Source organism: Taudactylus pleione, unplaced genomic scaffold, assembly GCF_031769625.1.
Source record: "Taudactylus pleione unplaced genomic scaffold, aTauple2 ptg000256l, whole genome shotgun sequence".
In the NCBI taxonomy this organism is placed as follows: Eukaryota; Metazoa; Chordata; class Amphibia; order Anura; family Myobatrachidae; genus Taudactylus; species Taudactylus pleione.
In genome coordinates, this window is record NW_028284658.1 from 4,149,973 (window position 1) to 4,169,979 (window position 20,007).

The 20,007-nt window shown below is 45.5% G+C and overlaps 1 protein-coding gene across 14 annotated transcripts in view; it reads right to left on the reverse strand.

The window, feature by feature from the left end:
- EPB41L1 (erythrocyte membrane protein band 4.1 like 1) overlaps positions 1–20,007 on the reverse strand; it is a 210,985-nt gene that overhangs the window by 30,378 nt on the left and 160,600 nt on the right. For 11 of the 14 annotated variants that reach the window (XM_088480592.1, XM_088480590.1, XM_088480587.1 and 8 more), the window contains 2 exons: positions 14,794–14,826; positions 12,297–12,455 (listed from right to left, as the gene is read on the reverse strand). In XM_088480592.1, the coding sequence (XP_088336718.1) occupies positions 12,297–12,455; positions 14,794–14,826 (192 nt within the window). The remainder of the gene's footprint in view (positions 1–12,296; positions 12,456–14,793; positions 14,827–20,007) is intronic. The other 3 variants (XM_088480595.1, XM_088480593.1, XM_088480597.1) reach the window with 1 other exon arrangement.

Genomic DNA, 20,007 nt, shown 5'->3' on the forward strand with positions numbered 1-20,007 from the left:
CTTTGTATGATGTTGGACAGCAGAATCTGGCCTGTAAGTGCACATACTCTGATTTTTCAATCTATTTAGATGTAATTTGAACCTGTACTCTCCCTGGCATAACAGAGGGATCCCTGGTATCACCAGTATATCCATTGTGATTAGATTATGGTTCTGTTTGATGGTGAATAGCTTTTTAGTATGTATGTATTAGACTAGATGTATATTAGATTTATTTAAGTTTAATTTTCACCTTTTCTCTGTTTTATAAATTATGTAATATTTATGTGCTGTCTATCTTGTGACATTGTCCTTACTGTACTTAGTGATCGGCATTTATTTCAGATGTATGATTTTTGCTCATGAGCTCTAACTTATGTATCTTTTCTGCTACACACAGCACTATTAGATTCTGCATATAGGTGTGTGACTATCACGGTGAGGTGTCACATTGAATATATATGATCTCCATTTATTAATTTTGCCGCTGCATGCAGAACGACTAGATTCCGTGCATATACAGTACGTGTGCAGCAACTGTAGCAAGCTATACATATTGATGACAACAATACACTGTCATTTGTATAAATTTCAGTTTCTTCCACTATATGCAGAATAATATTTTGGTTTGTGAATACGTGGGCGGCATTGATAGCGCAGCTTGCAAAACGTTTAGATCCTGTATATATATGTGCGGCAATTACAGCAAGGTACCATACCTAAAACATTATATCTGTTACTGCTTAGATCTAACCATAATCATCACAGTGGATACAGACTACATACATCTGTGTTCTACTTACTGCATAGGGATACATGATAACAGTGTCTGAGATTATACACATAACTATCCTGTGTCACTATTGTTATTTTTCGTCAATTTTTATTATAAATTTTTTTGTCTGTATGTGATATTAGTGCTTTGATCATTCATTTATCTCTGTAATATGGTCATAGATAGTTATTCTAGTGATTTTCTCTTTTAATTGATTATTTAATAAGAGGTATGTTTTAACTACTATTCTATTTCTTGTGATTATGAAATTGTGGGGTATGCCTCGCAAAGGAGTCTTTTTCTTTACCCTCTCTTGCTGCATATTAACTAGTACACTCTAGGGAGCGCCCCCATCTTTTCCTTGAAGTAGAGACCCTACCTGAGTAGACTTAATTTTCTGACCTACTTTTACTCCTGTGCAATTGTTTTTCCAATTCTTCCCCTCTTCCTTCCTTTTTGCTATTACATCCCTGCCAGTCTGTTAAACAACTTGTGTGTACATTTAAGGAACTGACTTAACCTTGGTTAACCTAGTGTACACCAGAGTTGATAGAGAACATACCAAAATTACACAGAACTACCAACATGTGCACCAGCAGTTACCACTCTAGATCAATAAAAGCCATTAAATATGCCACACAATCATGTGCATGAGCCCAAAACAATCCAGGCCAGGTGTGAAGGCATGTGGCGTGTAGAGGAGAGCATCAATGGAGAAGTTGTGATCTGAGCAAGAGACATCATTAAGGGGTCTATTTACTAAGCAGTGTTAGGAGACAGAGTGAAAAGCGATAAGGAAGTGATAAGGTGCCAGCCAATCAGCTCCCAACTGTCATTTTTCAAACACAGCATGTGAGATGGTAGTTGGGAGCTGATTGGCTGGCATCTTATCACTTTCTTATCACTTTTCACTCTGCCTCATAACACTGCTTAGTAAATAGACCCCTAAGTCATTATACCAAAACACTAATGGGAGCTAGAAAATATAGTGGGCCTGATTCAGAGATAGGCGCAAACTGAATGCAATGCTGATGTTGTTGGAGTATAGCAATTATTTGCTACTGCGCATGCATGAAAAATACTGAAAATCCCTATTACGCATGTGTTGCGCTGTTGTGTACGGGATCGCTGGCATTAGGAACGATGAGGCAAAATCATGGGCCTGTCACTGGGAGGTTGCCTGAAGTGTGCAAAAAAGTCAGCCTCAGGGGCATGTTACGAAAGTGTTGCGGGTGTGTCAGTGAACGCGGTTGTATTCTCAGTTACAGTGGCCATGTTTATAAGGAGCTGGGATGGAGACACCGTGCCTGCCATAGGCTACTGCAAGGGTCAATAGTACTTGTGATGGTGCGCTGATGGTGGAGTGTTCAAAACCACCAGTGGAGTTACACCGTCAATGGTCATTAAAGTGGGTGTCCTAGGGCTTCCAATCTCCGGAGCTCGGTAGTGGACAAGGGGAAGGCTGAGACTGACATTTGCATATTACTGCCGCTGCGACTCTGCCAAAAATCGCAACTGACTCTGCATCTCTGCATCAGGCTTAGTATCTTTAGACCAAAGCAAACTGACATTGTTAGAGAGGAAAAAGCTAATTTTGCACTTCTTCAGTCTAATCAAGACACAGTGAGCTGCTGCTGAGACCTTCAGAAGAGCTTCAACCCTTAGGTAAACTCTTTGATAAATCTCTGGGGATACTAAGAGGAGTAGAAATCTGATCAAGCCGAATTAAGATGTTCCAGAAAGAACCTTCAGAAGAAAAGTTTCTCTGGGGTTGTAGATTAATCAAGCAATTGCCACAATATCTGTACCTTGGAGGATAACGGCAGTGTATATTTTAACATTCTGGACATGTTCAAGGATAAAAAATTAGTTTCCTATTTTAAGAAAGACACTGAATGCTAAAATGTGTCTGTAACATGCCAGGGTGCATTGCAATGGTTCACAAAACTCATTAACATAATGTTTTTCATGTAGCTTTCTAAATGCCCTTTGGGATCCATCTTTTTTTCTTTAAAACACTAGTGGTGATTTTAAAATACTATGCAGACATCATTTTCATGGCGGAAATCAGCTTCTTCTAAAATAAAATCTCTTGTCAGTGTTTAGGTGCACTTTTCTTTTAAATCCATTTAAGTCTATGGGTATGTATTTAGATAGCTTTAACTAGCATTTTAAATCAAAACAGGCCCATGTGGATGAGTCTGAAGGGTTAAAGATATATTGTACATGAAACATTAGTTATTACTAACAAACACACGGCAAGATCTAAGTTATTAGGGGTAAATTTACTATGCAAAAATGTTTACACTGTGATATTTTCCTGGCTGCCTTCTCACATTATGGGGTCAATCCAATTATCTGCGAAGGGTGCGAGGTGCCATTGCCAGCACTGGGGTCCTAGAATAATCAGCTGCAAGCAGTTTTGAGCGAGTTCGGGCTGCCGTAAAGTAAGGCTGTTGCCACAATGACGTGCACCGGCAAATAATATGAGATATGGTAAGAACTTACCTTTGTTATATCTGTTTCTACGAAGTCCATAGGGTTCCACAGGATACCTTGGGTATAGGTGATGACGTCATTCTTCAGGCACCACAGAGTTAAAGTTTTCAGCCTCCCAGGATGCATCTGGGTCCCTCTCCTATACTCCGCCCCCGGGCCAAGGCATCTCAGTTACGTCACAAGCCATAGGCCGGAGGAGGAGAAGAAAGAGAGAGAAGAAAGATCTGGACACCAACGAGAATCACATTCTCACCATAGGGAGACGGAAAAACCGGTGACCAGAATAAAGCCCATCTGCAGTAGAGGTGCGACAGGGCGGGAGTCCTGTGGAACCCTATGGACTTCGTAGAAATAGAGATAACAAAGGTAAGTTCTTACCATATCTCTTATTTTCTACTGCAGGGTCCATAGGGTATCCACAGGATACCTTGGGGATGTCCCAAAGCAGTATCCTTCAAGGGTGGGGACGCTCCTGTGCTGAGAGGAGAATCCGCCGCCCGAAGGAAGCATCCTGAGAGGCAAAGGTGTCAAAAGCGTAATACCTCACAAAGGTATGGACAGAAGACCACGTATCAGCCTTGCAGTATCTGAACTGTAGAGGCACCACGTCTAGCTGCCCACGAAGGACCCACAGACCTAGTGGAATGAGCCCTCACAGAGGAGGGAACTGAAAGACCTTCATGAAGATAAGCTTCTGAAATTGCCATACGAATCCAGCCTGCCAAAGTCTGCTTTGAAGCAGGCCAACCCTTTTTACGGAAGCCATAGAAGACAAACAAAGCGTCCGACTTCCTAAACGAAGAAGTGCGGTCCACATAAATCTTTAAGGCCCACACAACATCCAAAGTGGCTTCACCCACTGAAAGTCCAGGTGAATTGAAAGCCGGCACAACAATTTCTTCATTGATGTGAAAACTGGATACCACTTTGGGAAGGAATCCCGGACGAGTGCGAAGCACTGCCCTATTCCTATGAAAAATTAGAAAAGGGGGTCTACAAGAGAGAACCCCTAAATCCGAAACCCTTCTGGCCGAGGCAATGGCCAAAAGGAATATGGTTTTAGCTGTAAGCCATTTAAAGTCCACTGAGTCCAGTGGTTTAAACGGCGGTCCCTGGAGAACTCTCAGGACCACAGCCCAATTCCAAGGCGCCACCGGTGGAACAAAAGGTGGCTGAATGCGAAGAACACCTCGCATAAAGGTGTGCACATCAGAGAGCGCAGCAATCCTACGATGAAACTAGACTGACAGGGCAGACACCTGCACTTTCAGAGAAGCCAGGCGAAGCCCATGATCCAGTCCAGCCTGTAGGAAAGCCAACACCCTAGACAGGCGGAACTCCCTAGGAGAATACCCTCTAGGTCTACACCACCGGAAGAAAGTATGCAACACACGATGGTAGATTCTTGCCGAGGAAGGTTTACGAGCTCTTAGCATGGTTTGCACCACAGAGCCAGAAAACCACCTGGACCTTAGCATGACCGTTTCAACAGCCACGCCGAGTCAGGTCCGGGTGAAGACAAGGACCCTGTGACAGCAGATCCGGTCGTAATGGTAACCTCAGAGGAACGTCTACTGACAGACTCTGGAGGTCGGAGAACCAGTGCCATCTGGGCCACTCGGGAGCTATCAACAGTAGCGTACCTCCTTCTCGTTTTGAATTTCCGTATTACCTGCGGAAGAAGGGAAAACGGAGGGAAAAGGTAGGCAAACTGGAACGTCTACTGGACGGACAGGTCATACACCAGAGACGCCTTTTTGTCTCTTGTTTGAGACCCGTACACCGGCAACTTGTTGTTGTGCTGGGACGCCATGAGGTCTATCTCTGGAAGACCCCACTTGTCCACCAGACTCTGAAAGACGTCCTGGTGTAAAGACCACTCTCCCGGATGCACGTCCTGCCTGCTGAGAAAATCCGCTTCCCAGTTGAGGACTCCCGGGATGAACACTGCTGATATTGCTGGGAGATTGCACTCCACCCAGACCAGAATACGGGACACTTCTGCGAGTGCTGCCCGACTTCGAGTTCCTCCTTGCTGGTTTAAATAGGCCACCGTGGTGGCGTTGTCTGACTGGACCTGCACAGGGTGACCCTGGAGAACCGGCTGTGCCAGCTGGAGAGCTCTTAACACCGCATGGAGCTCCAAAATGTTTATTGGAAGCTCCGCTTCCGCCCGAGTCCACCTGCCCTGAAACAAGTGTGGACCCGTGATAGCTCCCCAGCCCCGGAGACTGGCGTACGTTGTTAACAGGACCCAGTTCGCCACCCAGAACGGGCGACCCTTGTTGAGGTGGGTCGTCTGCAACCACTAGGTTAGAGACAGGCGAACGTCCGGAGTGAGCCCCATCGTCTGGGACTTGAGACACTGAGGCAATCCATTCCATCTGGACAGGATCAATAGCAGCAGAGGTCTGGAGTGAAATTGGGCGTACAAAGATCCGCTGCTGCCTGGAGTCCATTAAGGCCCCGAGGTGCAGGATCCTCTGAGACGGGGTGAGAGTGGACCTCTGCCAGTTTATCAACCAGCTGTGACGTTGCAGTACCGCAATCGTCAGATCCAGATGGTGTAAAAGAAGCTCCGGAGACCCCCGCTATCAACAGGAGGTCGTCCAGATAAGGCAACAGTCGGACTCCCTGCGTCCGCAGGTGAGCCGCCATGACCGCCATGACCTTGGTGAATACCCGTAGAGCCAAAAGGCAGTGCCCGGAACTGGAAATGTTCATTGCAGATTGCCAATCTGAGGAACTGCTGATGGCGCAAAAGAATAGGGACATGCATGTAAGTGTCCTGGATGTCCAATGACACCATGTAGTCCCCAGGTTCCAGTGCCAGAATAATGGACCGCAGGGTCCCCAACCAAAACAGAGGCACCCTCAAGGACTTGTTGAGGGCCTTTAGGTTTAGTATTGGACGGTAAGACCCATTGGGTTTCTGCACCAAAAATAGATTGGAACAGAAACCCAGGCCCCTCTGGGAAATTGGAACATGCACTAAAACTCCGGCCTGGAGCATAGTGTGCAAAACCTTCTGCAGTTCCGAGGCTTTGCTCCGGTCTAGCGGAAGGCCTGTGGTAAAGAACCGGGATGGAGGCCTGTGCCGAAAGGAGAGGGCATACCCGTGAGAGACCACCTCCTGAACCCAAGTGTCTGTCGTAGTCCTCGACCAGCACTGGGCAAACTGAAGCAGACGGCCCCCCACTTTGGGATCCCCCAAAGGGAGGCCCGGACCGTCAGACCACAGGTTTGTTATCTGACCTTGGGCCCTGTGAGGCCGAAAGGACGACCCACCAGCACTAGAAGGAATCGTAGCAGACGGAAGACATGCAGATTTTGCTGCTGCCAACGTAGCTACTATTTTGTCCAGATCTGGACCAAATAGTACCGGTCCATTGAAAGGCAGACCTTCTAATCCCTTTTTGGAATCCGCGTCCGCTTTCCAAGAACGCAACCATAAGGTGCGACAAGCAGCCACGGCTGCAGAGGAGATCCTAGAGGTGAGCATACAAATATCTAAGGTCGCTTCATTAATGTGAGTGGCCAAGTCTCGGAGATTGCCCACCAACTCGGTCTGTTCAGCCGAACAGTCACAGTCCAAAGACGCCTCCAAATTATCCGCCCAGCGCTCCATAGCTCTGGCTACCCAACACACGGCCATAGCCGGTCTGGATGCTTCCCTGCAAGGGAATAAATGGATTTGAGGCAGATCTCCACCTTGCGGTCAGTGACATCCTTCAAGGATGAAATTGAATGCATAGGCAACGTGGCACTTTTGACTAGGCGTGTGACATGTGAATCCACTTTCACTTAGAAAAATAATTGACCGCAAAACGGATAAGCCACGGCTAAGCGCCTCTGGGGCTGAAACCGTTTACCTGGATTTTTCCATGCCTCCTCTAAATGATCCACTAATTGATCAGAAAGAGGGAACACCGTAGCCTCACCCTTAATATCCTTAAAAAGGCATATTTGAATGTGGCCACCGAAGGATCAATATCCTCAATAACTAAAGCCGTGCGGACCGCTCGTATAAGACCAGGGATATACACCTTGGACTTAGCGTCCGGCTCTTTGGTACGGAGAGATTCTTGGTCAGATAGATCCAGAATCTCCCCATCATCTGACGTCTCATCGTCATCTCCATAAGGAGCAGATAAAGACGCCACCGGCCGTTTATGAGGCCGCAACACAGACTCCCCCTGTAAAACATCGGACAAATGCTGAACCGATGTAGTTAGAGTATTAACCCACGCAGGCTCCGGAGAAACCTGGGAAGGGACAGGGAGACTGTGGAGTACCATCAATTGTCTCGGGAACTCCCGCATGGGTGACGACACCACTGACTGCTGGGACAAACCCATCTGGGTAAAAGCAGGTGGCGGAGCTAGCTGGCCCACAAGGGTTGTAAGTGCCTTAGTGAAACAAGCCCAGGGAGGTTCCTGTATCGGGACCGTGACCATAATCGGCCGTGACAGTGCCAGGCACTGGTGACATAACCCCTCCGCGTTACCCTCCCCCTCCGCTATTGGTTCCTTACATTTAGTACACATGAGCTGGAGAGGAAAGTCAGTCTCAGACATGATGGTAAGTATGTGACACTCACACCTATACGTATTGGTATAGTGTGAATAACACCCTGCACACCGCGCACCGCAAGGGCTTTGAGCAGAGCAAGATCAGGGACAGTAATAAGGCTGACAGTAGAAAGTGAAAGTACAGACAGCAGGCTAGCAGATTAGTCACATACAATGCAGAAGAAACAAATCCCTGCACTATTAGCGCTGATTCTCAACTACTCAGACCCTCAGGCTGGTAGGACTCAGCGCTGCATACACTGACCTGTGACAAACGGAGGAGAGGTATGCTGGGGGACCCAGACTGCAATGCCACCGCTCACAGGCTTCCAGCAGCGTTCACCATGCCTCAAAGATGGCCACCGAGGAGCAGAGGATGAAGGAGGCCGGCCTGGGGGAGGAGCGCTGACACACTATGGCCAATCAGGCAGAGCAGAGAGGCTGTGTGCAGCAGGGGAGGCGCCGGCTGTGAGACAGGGAAAGCGCGCTCCCCTGGCATGCATTTAACCCCTGGGATGCCGCAGCGCATGCCGCTCAGCAGCAGCCCGCTGTCCCAGGGGGTAGTGGAAGCGCAGGTTGGTCGCCTGGCTCCACACTGCAGCCAGTCCCCAGGGAGCCCCCTGCCTGGGGACTCAGGACCATGTGACCAGCGGGGACCACCGCGGGACCCCGCTGCTTACCTGCTATCCTCTGGGATCCGGCCATGGTCCAAGACATCTGGGGGCACCGCTAGCCGTGTCTACCAGCATCCCCGGATCAGTACCGGCGTTCTAGTACCGGCGGGGTGTAGGGGAGACAGCATGGACGTCAGTACTGACTGTCCATGCTGTGCTCCCAGATGTGCAGCCAGCGCTGCCTTTAAAACAAACTTCAGGGGCTCTTCATAGCCCCCCTCTGCACAGTGCCTCCGACTCCGAGCCAGGCACCGACGAAACTGGGATGCCTTGGCCCGGGGGCGGGGTATAGGAGAGGGACCCAGATGCATCCTGGGAGGCTGAAAACTTTAACTCTGTGGTGCCTGAAGACTGACGTCATCACCTATACCCAAGGTATCCTGTGGATACCCTATGGACCCTGCAGTAGAAACATCATTCTTAATTGGATTGACCCCTATGCTCCATTTGAAACACAACAATGTTATTTACAAACCAAAAAAGAGCAGGTCACAGATCAAAAACCACTTTGTGATATTAAATGCCTATTGTTAGTTGTAGAGCATACACTGATGTACAGACAGGGCTGTAAGTAGGATGGTGCGGCCGCTGCACAGAGAGCAGTGTGTTCTGAGGCGGAACCGACCGCCACCGCAAAATCTATTTGCCAGGCCGCCGGCTCCTGTGTATATCAGCAACGGTGCGCCCAGCTCCAGTCCTTCACTGCAGCCCTACCGTCTGCCTCTATCAGCTGTCACTACTAGCTCCGCCTCCCCCGGCTTCCGCACTCGGTGAACTTTCTTTCTGTATGGACAGGAGAGACTTCATGATATTTTTCCTCTCCAGTCTCCACAATCCCACAGTGGCAAGAGTGAGGAGCCATTTTTCCTGGTTGCGCAGGCAGCGACCAGTACATTGACAGACAGTGTGACCCTGTCTGTCTGTGAGGGAGCTCCGTCGTGCGCATGCGCGAGACCCGGCGAGCGACAGGGTAGCCGTCGCTCGGGGTCTCACACCAAAGGGGCGTGCTGTCGATGGTGAGTGACAGCACACACCCTTTGGTGGGCGTGCCGGGGGCGTGGCTGCCAGACGGAGGCGTTCCCATGGAAACGCCTACCATCTGGGTCCGGCCCCACTGACATCACTAGTGATGTCAGTGGGAGTGATTTTGGCTCTGATAGAGCCAAAATCACTCCAGGGCTTGCGGCAACAAGACCCTACCGCAGGGTCTCGTCGCAAGCCTGATGGTCGCGATGGTCTTGACCATCGCGACCATCATGGACGCTCGCTATAGCTGTGGGTGGTCACTCACAGCTATGCGAGCGTCCAAGAGGCCGCTCCAAGTTGAGGTAGGAGGGCCCTGATTCAGAGCGAGCGCTCTGGTCAGAGCGTCCGGCTCTGAATCAGGCCCTCAGTCCACTCCAGACACAGTCATCAGTCTCTGTGCCTGATCAGAGTATCATCGACCACTTGAGTGCTGACTACATATGGGAGAGAGCTCTGGCGAGCACTAGGATGAGGGGGGTGGGGGAGGGTATTTCTACTGTGTGGCATAATGTGTAAGGGGGTGTTTTCTACTGTGTGGCGTAATGTGTAAGGGGGAAGGGATTTCTCGTGTGTGGCATAAAGTGTATGGAGCATTACTACTGTGGGCATAATGTGTAAGGTTAATTACTACTGTGTGCACATAATGTGTAAGGGGCATTACTGCTGTGTAGCTTAACGTGTATAAGGGACACTACTGTGTGGCTGAATGTGAATGGAGGGTACTATACTGCAGTTTGGCCATGCCCCTTCCTCACGAGACCATGCTGCCCTTTTTTTGAGCGGGCGCCTGTGGCGTACACTGTCCCGTTTTACAATATGAAGTGGGGGGGGGGGGGGGGCTCTTTCTGGCACAGGGCACCACAATGTCTAGTTATGGCTCTGTGTACAGATGCCATTGACTGTGGGGTGCAACATTTTGTATCCATTAAAGGGAATGTAGTCAGCCAGAACCAGAATCCCGACCGCCAGCATCCCGAAGGTCAATATAGGGTGTTAGGGGGAGGTTTAGGGTTAGGGTGCGGGGTTAGAGTTAGGTACTAGGGGGAGGGTTAGGTTTAGGGTGTGGGGAGGGGGAGGTTAGGTTTAGACACTGGAGGGGAGGTTAGGTTTAGGCACCGGGGAGGGAGTGTTAGGTTTAGGGTGTGGGGAGGGGGAGGTTAGGTTCAGGCACTAGGGGGGGGAGGTTAGGGTTAGGCACCGGGTAGGGGGGGTTAGGGTTAAGGGTTAGTCTTACCGTCTGTCCTTATGGGTATCGGGATTCTGACTGTCGGTACTCTGACCAGCCGCATCCCGACCGCCGGGGTCTCATACCCAACCCCATTAAAGGGAGGAGCTGGGTCAATCTAGGATGTTCCCTGCACTCCTGCACCTTGTATTTAGCCCACATGCAGAAATAAGATGTCATTTTGCAGAATAAGGTGTAAGGAGGGACATTTGCAGGGGTACCCTGTGGATAGTAGTATTGTAGAACCTTTTTTCCTCTGCAAAAGCAATAGAATGTACATATTTCCCAGCAATGACTGAGACTGGCCTGGGCTTATATTTCAATGGGACATCTTAACATTTTCAAGACACATCTATGACAAAGACCATTTATATGTTCAAAGTTTAATAAAAACATTTAAACATATGATGGTGGCATATGTAATAAATATAGTTTTGATATCCCACTCACATGATTTATTAAAGTAATTTCCAGATGGACCCATCTAACCAGAGTGAGGCCAATGATGTGTAAACAATGACCAATGTAATTTCTCATTTGCACTGAGCAAGTCATGTGTTTTCTATGTGCTTATTTTTTTGTCAAGCATGGATTGTGGATTTGGGTTGGGCAGGTGAAATGCAGACGCCAGAAGCCCGAAAAAACAGAATCCCGACGGCTAAGGTAAGTACCCACTCCCTCCCAACCCTCCCTTAGAGGTGCCTAACCCACAAAAATCCTGAGGTGGTGCCTAACCCTAAGTCCCCCCGGGGGTGCCTAAACCTGACCCTCCTTCCCGCACCCTAAACCTAACCCTCCCGGAGGGGGGCGTGCCTAACCCTAACCTCCCCACGGTGACGCCTAACCCTAAGCCCCCTTCCCCTAGCCTAACCCTCCCCGGGGGGTGCCTATCCCTAAGTTCCCCCGGGGGTGCCTAAACCAAACCCTCTTCCCCTGCGGCTAACACTAACCCTGTCCCAGCTTACCTTCATTCGGGAAGCCGTCTATCGGGATTCCGTCGTCGGGCTAAAGATATACGTCAGGATTTAGACACCTATCTTGGTGCTAAATCGGGATTTTGACGCCGGGATTCCGTAAGACGGCTTCCCTGGCATCGGTATTCTGACTACATCCCGTGGATTCTACAAGACCTCACTTTAATTTCGCTGCAACCAGCCTAGGCTACAGCATGATTTTTATTTTTTTATTATTTTAATTAATTTTAACAAATTAATTTTAACAAAACACCGGAATAGGCCAAGTCGCACACACATCGCATGCAGTCTAGCTTCTCAGCCTCACAATCACCAATTATTTACACTCCAGCCCAAATTTGAAATTTGTGGCTACTAAGTGCTGGGGTGCTATTAGGGCTTTATTATCCGGCCATCCATACACCAACTAAGAACTGATGGCTGCCCACTTACATACTGACATTTGCTGGCAATTTGATCTAAAATCTACTAATTTTCCATGCAAATCGCTTCACACATGGGCATCTTTACACATTTACATCAATATTGACAAATACCCAGCAAGTGAGCTGATTAATGGTGTCACCCACTGACCTCTGGTTTGGAAGATGAAGAGGTAGGTGAGGAGGGCAGTCTCTTCTCCCGCCCGCGTTCCCTGTGAACCAGTTTACTGTTCGGCTGTTTCAGGGTTCTTTTCAGCTCATTAATACTGGCTTGATGCTTTAGGAGGACATCCTCTGACTTGTCCAAAAACTGGAGGAAGGATATAACAAAATGGAGTCAGTACCCAACATTTAGCCCCTTCACTCCACCACATGCGATAGACCTCTCTAGCGGTGAAGGGGTTCCTGTGATAATCATATGATTGTGAGGTATGTAGGGTTTCTGCAGTCTAAATCCGTTACTGATCTTCTCAGCATAATTAATTAATGGGTAAAGGTGTATTAAGATGGGAAAATATATGCAAGACAGATGTTACGGTAGATGGGTAATAAAGATTGTAGTTGGTTAGGAGAGGGTTGGGTAGGGTTATGGTATAGTGACTATGAGTACTATGGAAGACATGTAAAAAAGCAGTGTAAAACATGTTAGATAGGTAACTCTAGGTAGGTAATGTGGTTAAATTGTACACTAGTATATTAGCCTTTTTAATCAGTCAGTTTTAAGAATGAACCAAAAATGTACTCAGCAGATATTAGTGAACCTAGTAGAGAATAATCCATACAAGAGCAGAAACAACATAAGCAGAATACTATAAAATTATGGGGCACACTAAATAGTGCTGTAGCTCTGTACTGTGGGCCTGATTCAGCAAGGATCGCTATTCTGCTTATATGCACGCAACGCAGTTGCTAATATCAGCGGTGATATGCAAATGTTTGCATTCACATTGCGATCGCAGCCTAACATAAGGACGCCCACTTCCCCTTACTCACATCTGTATACTTTGGCAACATAGCGAAACAATCGGTAACATACATATGTTCAGTTATGGCAGGTTAGACCTCACTCAGGAATTGCTTACTTTAGTGCACGCTATAAGGCCTCAGGCTGCGTATGGTATCGCAGTGGCTAAGATTAGCACGCCCCTGCAACACCTTCCCAACGCACTGGCACGCCTGCATTCGCCTGACCACTCCCCCATCACCACCCCCAAACAGCACTTCCTGTCAATCACTCTGCGATGAGTCTGCGTGGTAACTGCGATCGCAGCCCCGATCGCAGTGGCCGGTTCGAGCACGTGCACTGCAATGCGTGCAGCCGAATGCGTGCGTATAAGCAACTGCGATCCTTGCTGAATCAGGCCCTGTGTCATTAGCGGTGGCTGCCGTTGTTGATTAAATCAATAGATGAGCTGATGGTTTGTCATTTAATCCAGTAAGTGAATAAGTATGTCATGATACAAGCAGTCATAGTAGTATCAGCATTAGCAGCAAGGGGAGCCTTTATTCTATTTCAGAGGTTAAGTTTGCATGCTATTAATTCTGGTGTTGTGGCTTGGCTTTCTACATTTCAGATAAGATGGGTGGGTATATTTATTGGGAAAATTTTGCATATAACATTACAGTATCACAATCACACATTCTAGCTATAAGAACAGCATGTAACAGTAATGTGACAAACTGCTCCCACTGAGTTCTGCAAAGATACTATGTAATTAAACTGGGTGCTTAACATATGGAATAAAGTATTTACTACAGTAAATTATATTAATATCAGAAGTCACAGACGTGTTATTTCTAAATATAGTCTTAATACTTTTATACAGGTCACAGTAATCCCTGGTGTCATAATAATTTACTATATGGTGCACTTTATTCCATATAGTGCATGTTTTTAGTAACCATTCCGATTTTAAGCAATGACATCAGCACTCACTTTTTATACAGATATTATTTTCAGGAGTTAATACATATATTAATATCACTTGTAATACCTGTATATGTATTAAGAACAGAACTGTTAGTTTTAATGGCACTGATAGGCATCATTTAGGTGTGAAGTTAGGCAAGTAAGTGTCTCTTCAACCATAACTCCCTGAGTGGTCCAAACACATTCTTTGAGTTGTAGAATAAGAGATGAAGGACACATGTTGCCTACCAATAACAAATTATTAGAAAACACCAACTTCAAAACGATGGTCAAGTATAGTGAAAGTTAATCGTTAACTTCGTCAGTGCTATGTAATTTTGTGCGGGATTTATGGTCAAAGACCAAAATTTGTTAGAAATGTGTAAGGATGTTTAATGAGGGAAATAAACAACCCATAGACCCAAATCCTGTCCATATGCCACAACCTAATATAAAGTGTTTAATGAAATTGTAATGTACGATTATGGTAGATTGGTAATATACCAGTCACTAAGTTCTTAAGTAGTATGTTAAAAAGCTACATGATTATATATGTGATTGGGAAAGGAGGTAAAAGGTTGATAGGATGTAGGATAGTTTTTAGGACAGGGTTCCATGGTGAAAAGGTTGGTACTGTGGTACATTGGTTGGTACAGGAGGGACTAGTTGGATGCTAGGTTTTGGGAAAGGTAGATGGGGACCAGGATAGGTAAATGAATGTTTGGTTATAGGTGGGTACCTCCTTGTGCCGGGGAGTGCTCTCTTGCTCCGACTGGTTGCAATAGGCAAGAAACAGAAGCAAGCGAGTGAGTGTGAGAAACACAGCAGTACATACATACATGGATACAAGGAACAATAATCAGCACTAACTACACACATAATCTAACACCTGAGATCTGTGGACACAAAATGGAGTATAGCACAAAAGGTGAATCACGCTTTAATCTATGCAAGAACATACGTGTACATTTGAGCATATGTATAAACAATTAGGCAACAAAAATAGTATAAAAATACACTAGCAACAGAAATATGAAAAATCTGCCTATAAACCTGCACATAAAACATTAAACCTGCATAAACATTACATAAAAATCCTTTTACTAAACATACATATATAGAAGGCACAGTGCTAGTATACTATGATACACAAAAACCTAAGTACACATAATCACAACATTATCATATATTGTTCAAGATAAAAATAAAAAACAAAGGCTTACTCCTTAAAATGGTACGTGCCAAAAATGTACTGTAACCAAAAGCAACCAATCAGATTACTTTGGACTGAACTAGTGCAAGTTAGCACTATGTGACTTGGATGCATAAAATGTCCGGTACTCATCCACATGAGAAATTATGCACTTCTTATATCTCTATTCAGCAGTAACTATAAAATTATCACATTTCACAGCTTCAAGGAGGTAGGAAGAAGTTGTCTAGCAGAAAGGCAGAAGGTGTTTTATGACGCAGTTCACTGTCTGTGTACATTCATATGCAGCTAACAGTGTAATTCCAGCTCTCCTGACTACTTCATGCAGCAAATTCCATATATTATTGGATACTCAACTACATGCAATCTGTAAATCAATATGTGAATATCTTGTTTCGAGGTTTAACAAGGACCTATCATCATCTCCACTGATGCTACTGTTTTGGTTTATTATATAATGCCTTAAGCATTACAGTGTGTAGGTAGCACAAAAAATGGCTAATCAGAACCCCATTTGTGCTAGACAGAATATTTTGTTCAAAGCACTGCTCATGGCCTCCTTGGCAGGCTATTGTCAGAGAGTTGTAGAGGAAGCCAACACAGGCGTGCATTCTCTGCTCATCATAGGAAGTGATGGCAGGTCATCTGTAATGTCTCTGTTAGAGAGCTAGAGTGGTGGGAATGGACTGTATAAATCATTGTGCAGCATACAATACTCACGTATTGTAGTACCATCTGATAACTAAGGGTGTGGCATAGTTAAAGTTTATATTTTGCTGTGGATCCCAAATTGGCTATAGAAAGGACGTCTAATTGGCCACCACAAGCTATAGCACATTTGTGTTCTATATACAGTTTTTTATATTAATTAAGCTTGGACATTCCCGGGTGATGGTTAGTAGTGCATGCAAAAAAATGGTCCGTTCAGTGGGCATATTGTGAGAGTGTCGCGGGAGGTGTCAATGCAAGCGGCTGCATTCCCAGATGCACAGCAGCAAGTATAAGAGGCCATGGATGGATGGAGAAACTGCACCTGCCATAGGGCTTGTACAAGTTTTGATGGTGTGACCGATAGTGGCATAGAAGGATGTACCAATTAGTATTACAGAGTGCATGGGCGCTAAAAGTATGCATCTCAGTCCTTGCACATTTGCCGCACGGATGTATACAAGGGAAGTATCCAATTAGAAGCGATAATGATTTGTCTTTTACGGAGAAAACTTTTCGCACCTATTGCCCGAATTTGCTGCTTATGGCATGTATGTGCGCACCCGTTTATCATGCTATCCAATTGCAAAACTGGAGATAACCAATTCGCACAAGAATTCTTGCATGGATGACAGGCGATAAGTACTGTTGAAAATGGGGAAATCAGCCTGTACCCCCAAAAAAGTTAAAGTGAGGTGCGGTAATGGTATAGAAGTGTGTTAGTGGCCATAATCCAAGGGTTTGGGGTTATTAAATTGTGTCCACTGATCGATATATATTGGCCGATCAATTGATCGGCCAATATATTGTGCCCCCGTCGGCCAGTGTGTACAGACGATATGTCTGTGAACTACGTAGTTCACCGACATATCGCATTGGCTGTGCTGCACAGCCAATGAACAGATATGTCTGCAGACATATCTGTCCATCGGCAATAGTGTATGGGCGATCAGCCGATAGCCCATGCACAGGGGTGCAGAGAGGGGGGGGGAGTCGCGAGTGGGTACTACTTACCCGGGTCCGGCACAGCTCCCCATCCACAGCAGCCCAACACACCCTGCTGTTTGCTGGGCTGCACTGGGAGACTGTCCGAGGTTGCTAAAGCAGCAGCCCGAGCAGTCTCCTATGCCAAAGGGAGGAGCGATCATGCTGATCGCGCCCCCCTTTGGTTGTGTGCCGGGCTGAGGGGCACACAGCGCCCCCCTCCCCAGCATGCAGCGCTACGTTGGAAATGTGTTTTTTTCCTTCGAAGGGGGCGTGGCCACGCCTCCCGCTATTAGGTCGCACGCCCCCTACCCGCCCCCAGTCCAGCTCGACCCGCTGCAGCAGCAGATGATGGTCGTTCAGTGTGTATGAACGACCATCATCTGCAGATATATCTGTCAGGTGTGTACCCACCTTAACAGTGAAAAAATTATAGAAAGCAATCATTTTTGGCTCAAATAAATTCTGTTATTAAATAAGGGGTGTAAGTATATTTTTGTGTCATTATAGGGCATTTTGAAAAAATTAAAAAAAAATACACCTATCACTTGCACCTGCAATATTTAAACCACCTGTCCCATCCATACAGCACCCCCATATACCTGTCCCACTACTTCTATCTCATTTTCCAACACTTTTTAATTTTTCACCCCAAAAATGACATTGCATAATTGGCCAAATTAAACATTATTTTTGCCTAATTAGTCATTAAGAAGGGTGTCCCAGTGCTTCTGGACAAAGTCCTGAGATTTTTAGCCAAAAATAGGGGTTTTGCACAACTTATCAGCTGCTCAGAGGTGGTGAAAAGAAATTTGCGATAATTCCTATACATTTTTGCATATGTGAAAACCGCGGCTTATAGTACAGCCCAATTACCATTTTTGGAGAAAAGTTTTCACCGGTGAAAACTTTTCGCCGAAAAACGGGTAATCGCGGCTAATTGGATACCCCCCATAGTATAAAATAAAGTCCCTGGTGGGCATCTGTTTGTTTGTTTGTTTGGGCTAATCTCAAGAACCACAGGACAGAGTTTGATGCAATTTTCACTATTCTATAGAGCATTTGTCAAGGAAGGTTTAGGTGTACATAACATTAAGGTATGACAAAAGGGAGCCAAACAGTGATGATTTTAGGTAAGCAAGTCAATGAATAAAACGGTCCCTGGTAGGCATCTGTCTGTTTGTTCAGGCTAATCTCGAGAATTACTTGATGGATTTTGATGCAGTTTTCACTAATCTATAGAGCATTTGTCAAGGAAGGTTTAGTGTATGAAACATTAATGTATGACAAAAGGGAGCTGTAAGCCAAAAAAGCGGTCGGCTGTTTGTTTTTTCATTAACTTGCTTCAATGAAAAAACAAACAGCCGACCGCTTTTTTTGCTTACGCTGCCTAAACCGTTAGAGATACATCACAACGATGGACTTTATTTTATACCATGTAAAGATTGATATGTATTATCCGGTTTCTTCAGACAAATTGATGTAAGTTCTGTTTACTGATACAAAATTTCAGTTTTTCCCTCTTTTTACCGTTTACCTATTTTATTTATGTTAAAAACGATTCTTTAATTTCAAACAAGTCCGATTCTTGGTAAGAGTCTGCTTTGGCATGATAATAAATAGAGCACAGGGACAGACACTTAGGGGTATATTTACCGAAGTCATGGTTTTTAGAAGTGGAGATGTTGCCCTTATCAACTAATCAGATTCTACTTAACACTTATCTAGCACCTTATAGAAGATAATAGCTAGAATGTGATTGGTTGGGCAACATCTACACTTCTAAAAACCACACTAGTAAATATACCCCTTAACGTGGCTGAAGTTGACCTAAGTGGATACTGTTTTTCTCATGGACAACCTTACATGGCCCTTTTACGTGTCACGTCAAAACAAAGTTTTTTAGTGTTGACGTTAGTAGGAAAAATGACTAATGCCGTCTACAAGGCAATGTTAGAAAACCTTAGTTAAAAAAAAGACTATAGCTGGCCACACACTAGACCAACTTTCATCCAACCAACCAACCAACTAGTTGATTGGTTGGAATGAAAATCTAGTAACGTATGGGAGTAAACGATGATCAGCAGTTTGCTCCTAAATGCCAGAAAACAGATGAAAATGGTCGTTAGACAAGTTTGTTAAATGTTTGATCTAAACAATTTGTTCAAACAACAGTTTTTGTCCATTTTCCGGCGTTTGGGAGCAAATTGCTTTCATACCTTACCAGGTTTTCATTCCAACCAATCAACTAGTTGGATGGTTGGATGTAAGTTGGTCTAGTGTGTGGCCAGCTTAACTCTGTATATTCAAAACTGCTCATGTGCGAAGCTGGGGGCGGGTCTCTAGTGGGGAATAAAAATGATCTCTTAGGTGGTATTAGCTGCCACTGTGGATATGTACATTTATTCCTTATCCAACATCCCATAATGGCCTATGTCATCACATGAGAGAAAGTGGGGTTGTCAATTTCCTAAGTTCCAACCTCTCCAAGAGGACAAAAGAAGACCCAACCTATAACAAATGATTCATTCTAGTTATAACCTGTTCTCCGTCTCAGTATAGCTCCACTATTGCAGTGTCTCACCAAATGCATCATTTGTTACAGGGAGTGACTAGACGGTTTATGTCATGGCAACCAATCATTATGGCTTCCCATTTGTCTAGCTCCAGTTTTTAGAAATGTCCTGACTATATATTTATAGTTATACTTACTAATCTATCCAGGAAATCTTTACAAAATGGTACTGTAAGGGCACTTACACACAAGTTATGAAATTGTCACTGTAGACACAGCTTTCATCCTGCTGTGAAGGGGCCAACTGACCATCACTATCCCTATACTAAAACAGGGAGCCAATCCGTAAGGATGACACAGGAAGCACATGAGACCAGCTTGCTGTAACAAATACAAGTAAACATTTCAGTATAATAGGAAGTATTAATTCTACATATCTAGAGGACACACCTAGAAGAAACTCAGAGCTGTTAAATATAGCAATGTAAATAAAAAGCGTATTAAATTCATTAAAAGCTAGATTTTCAAAGCAC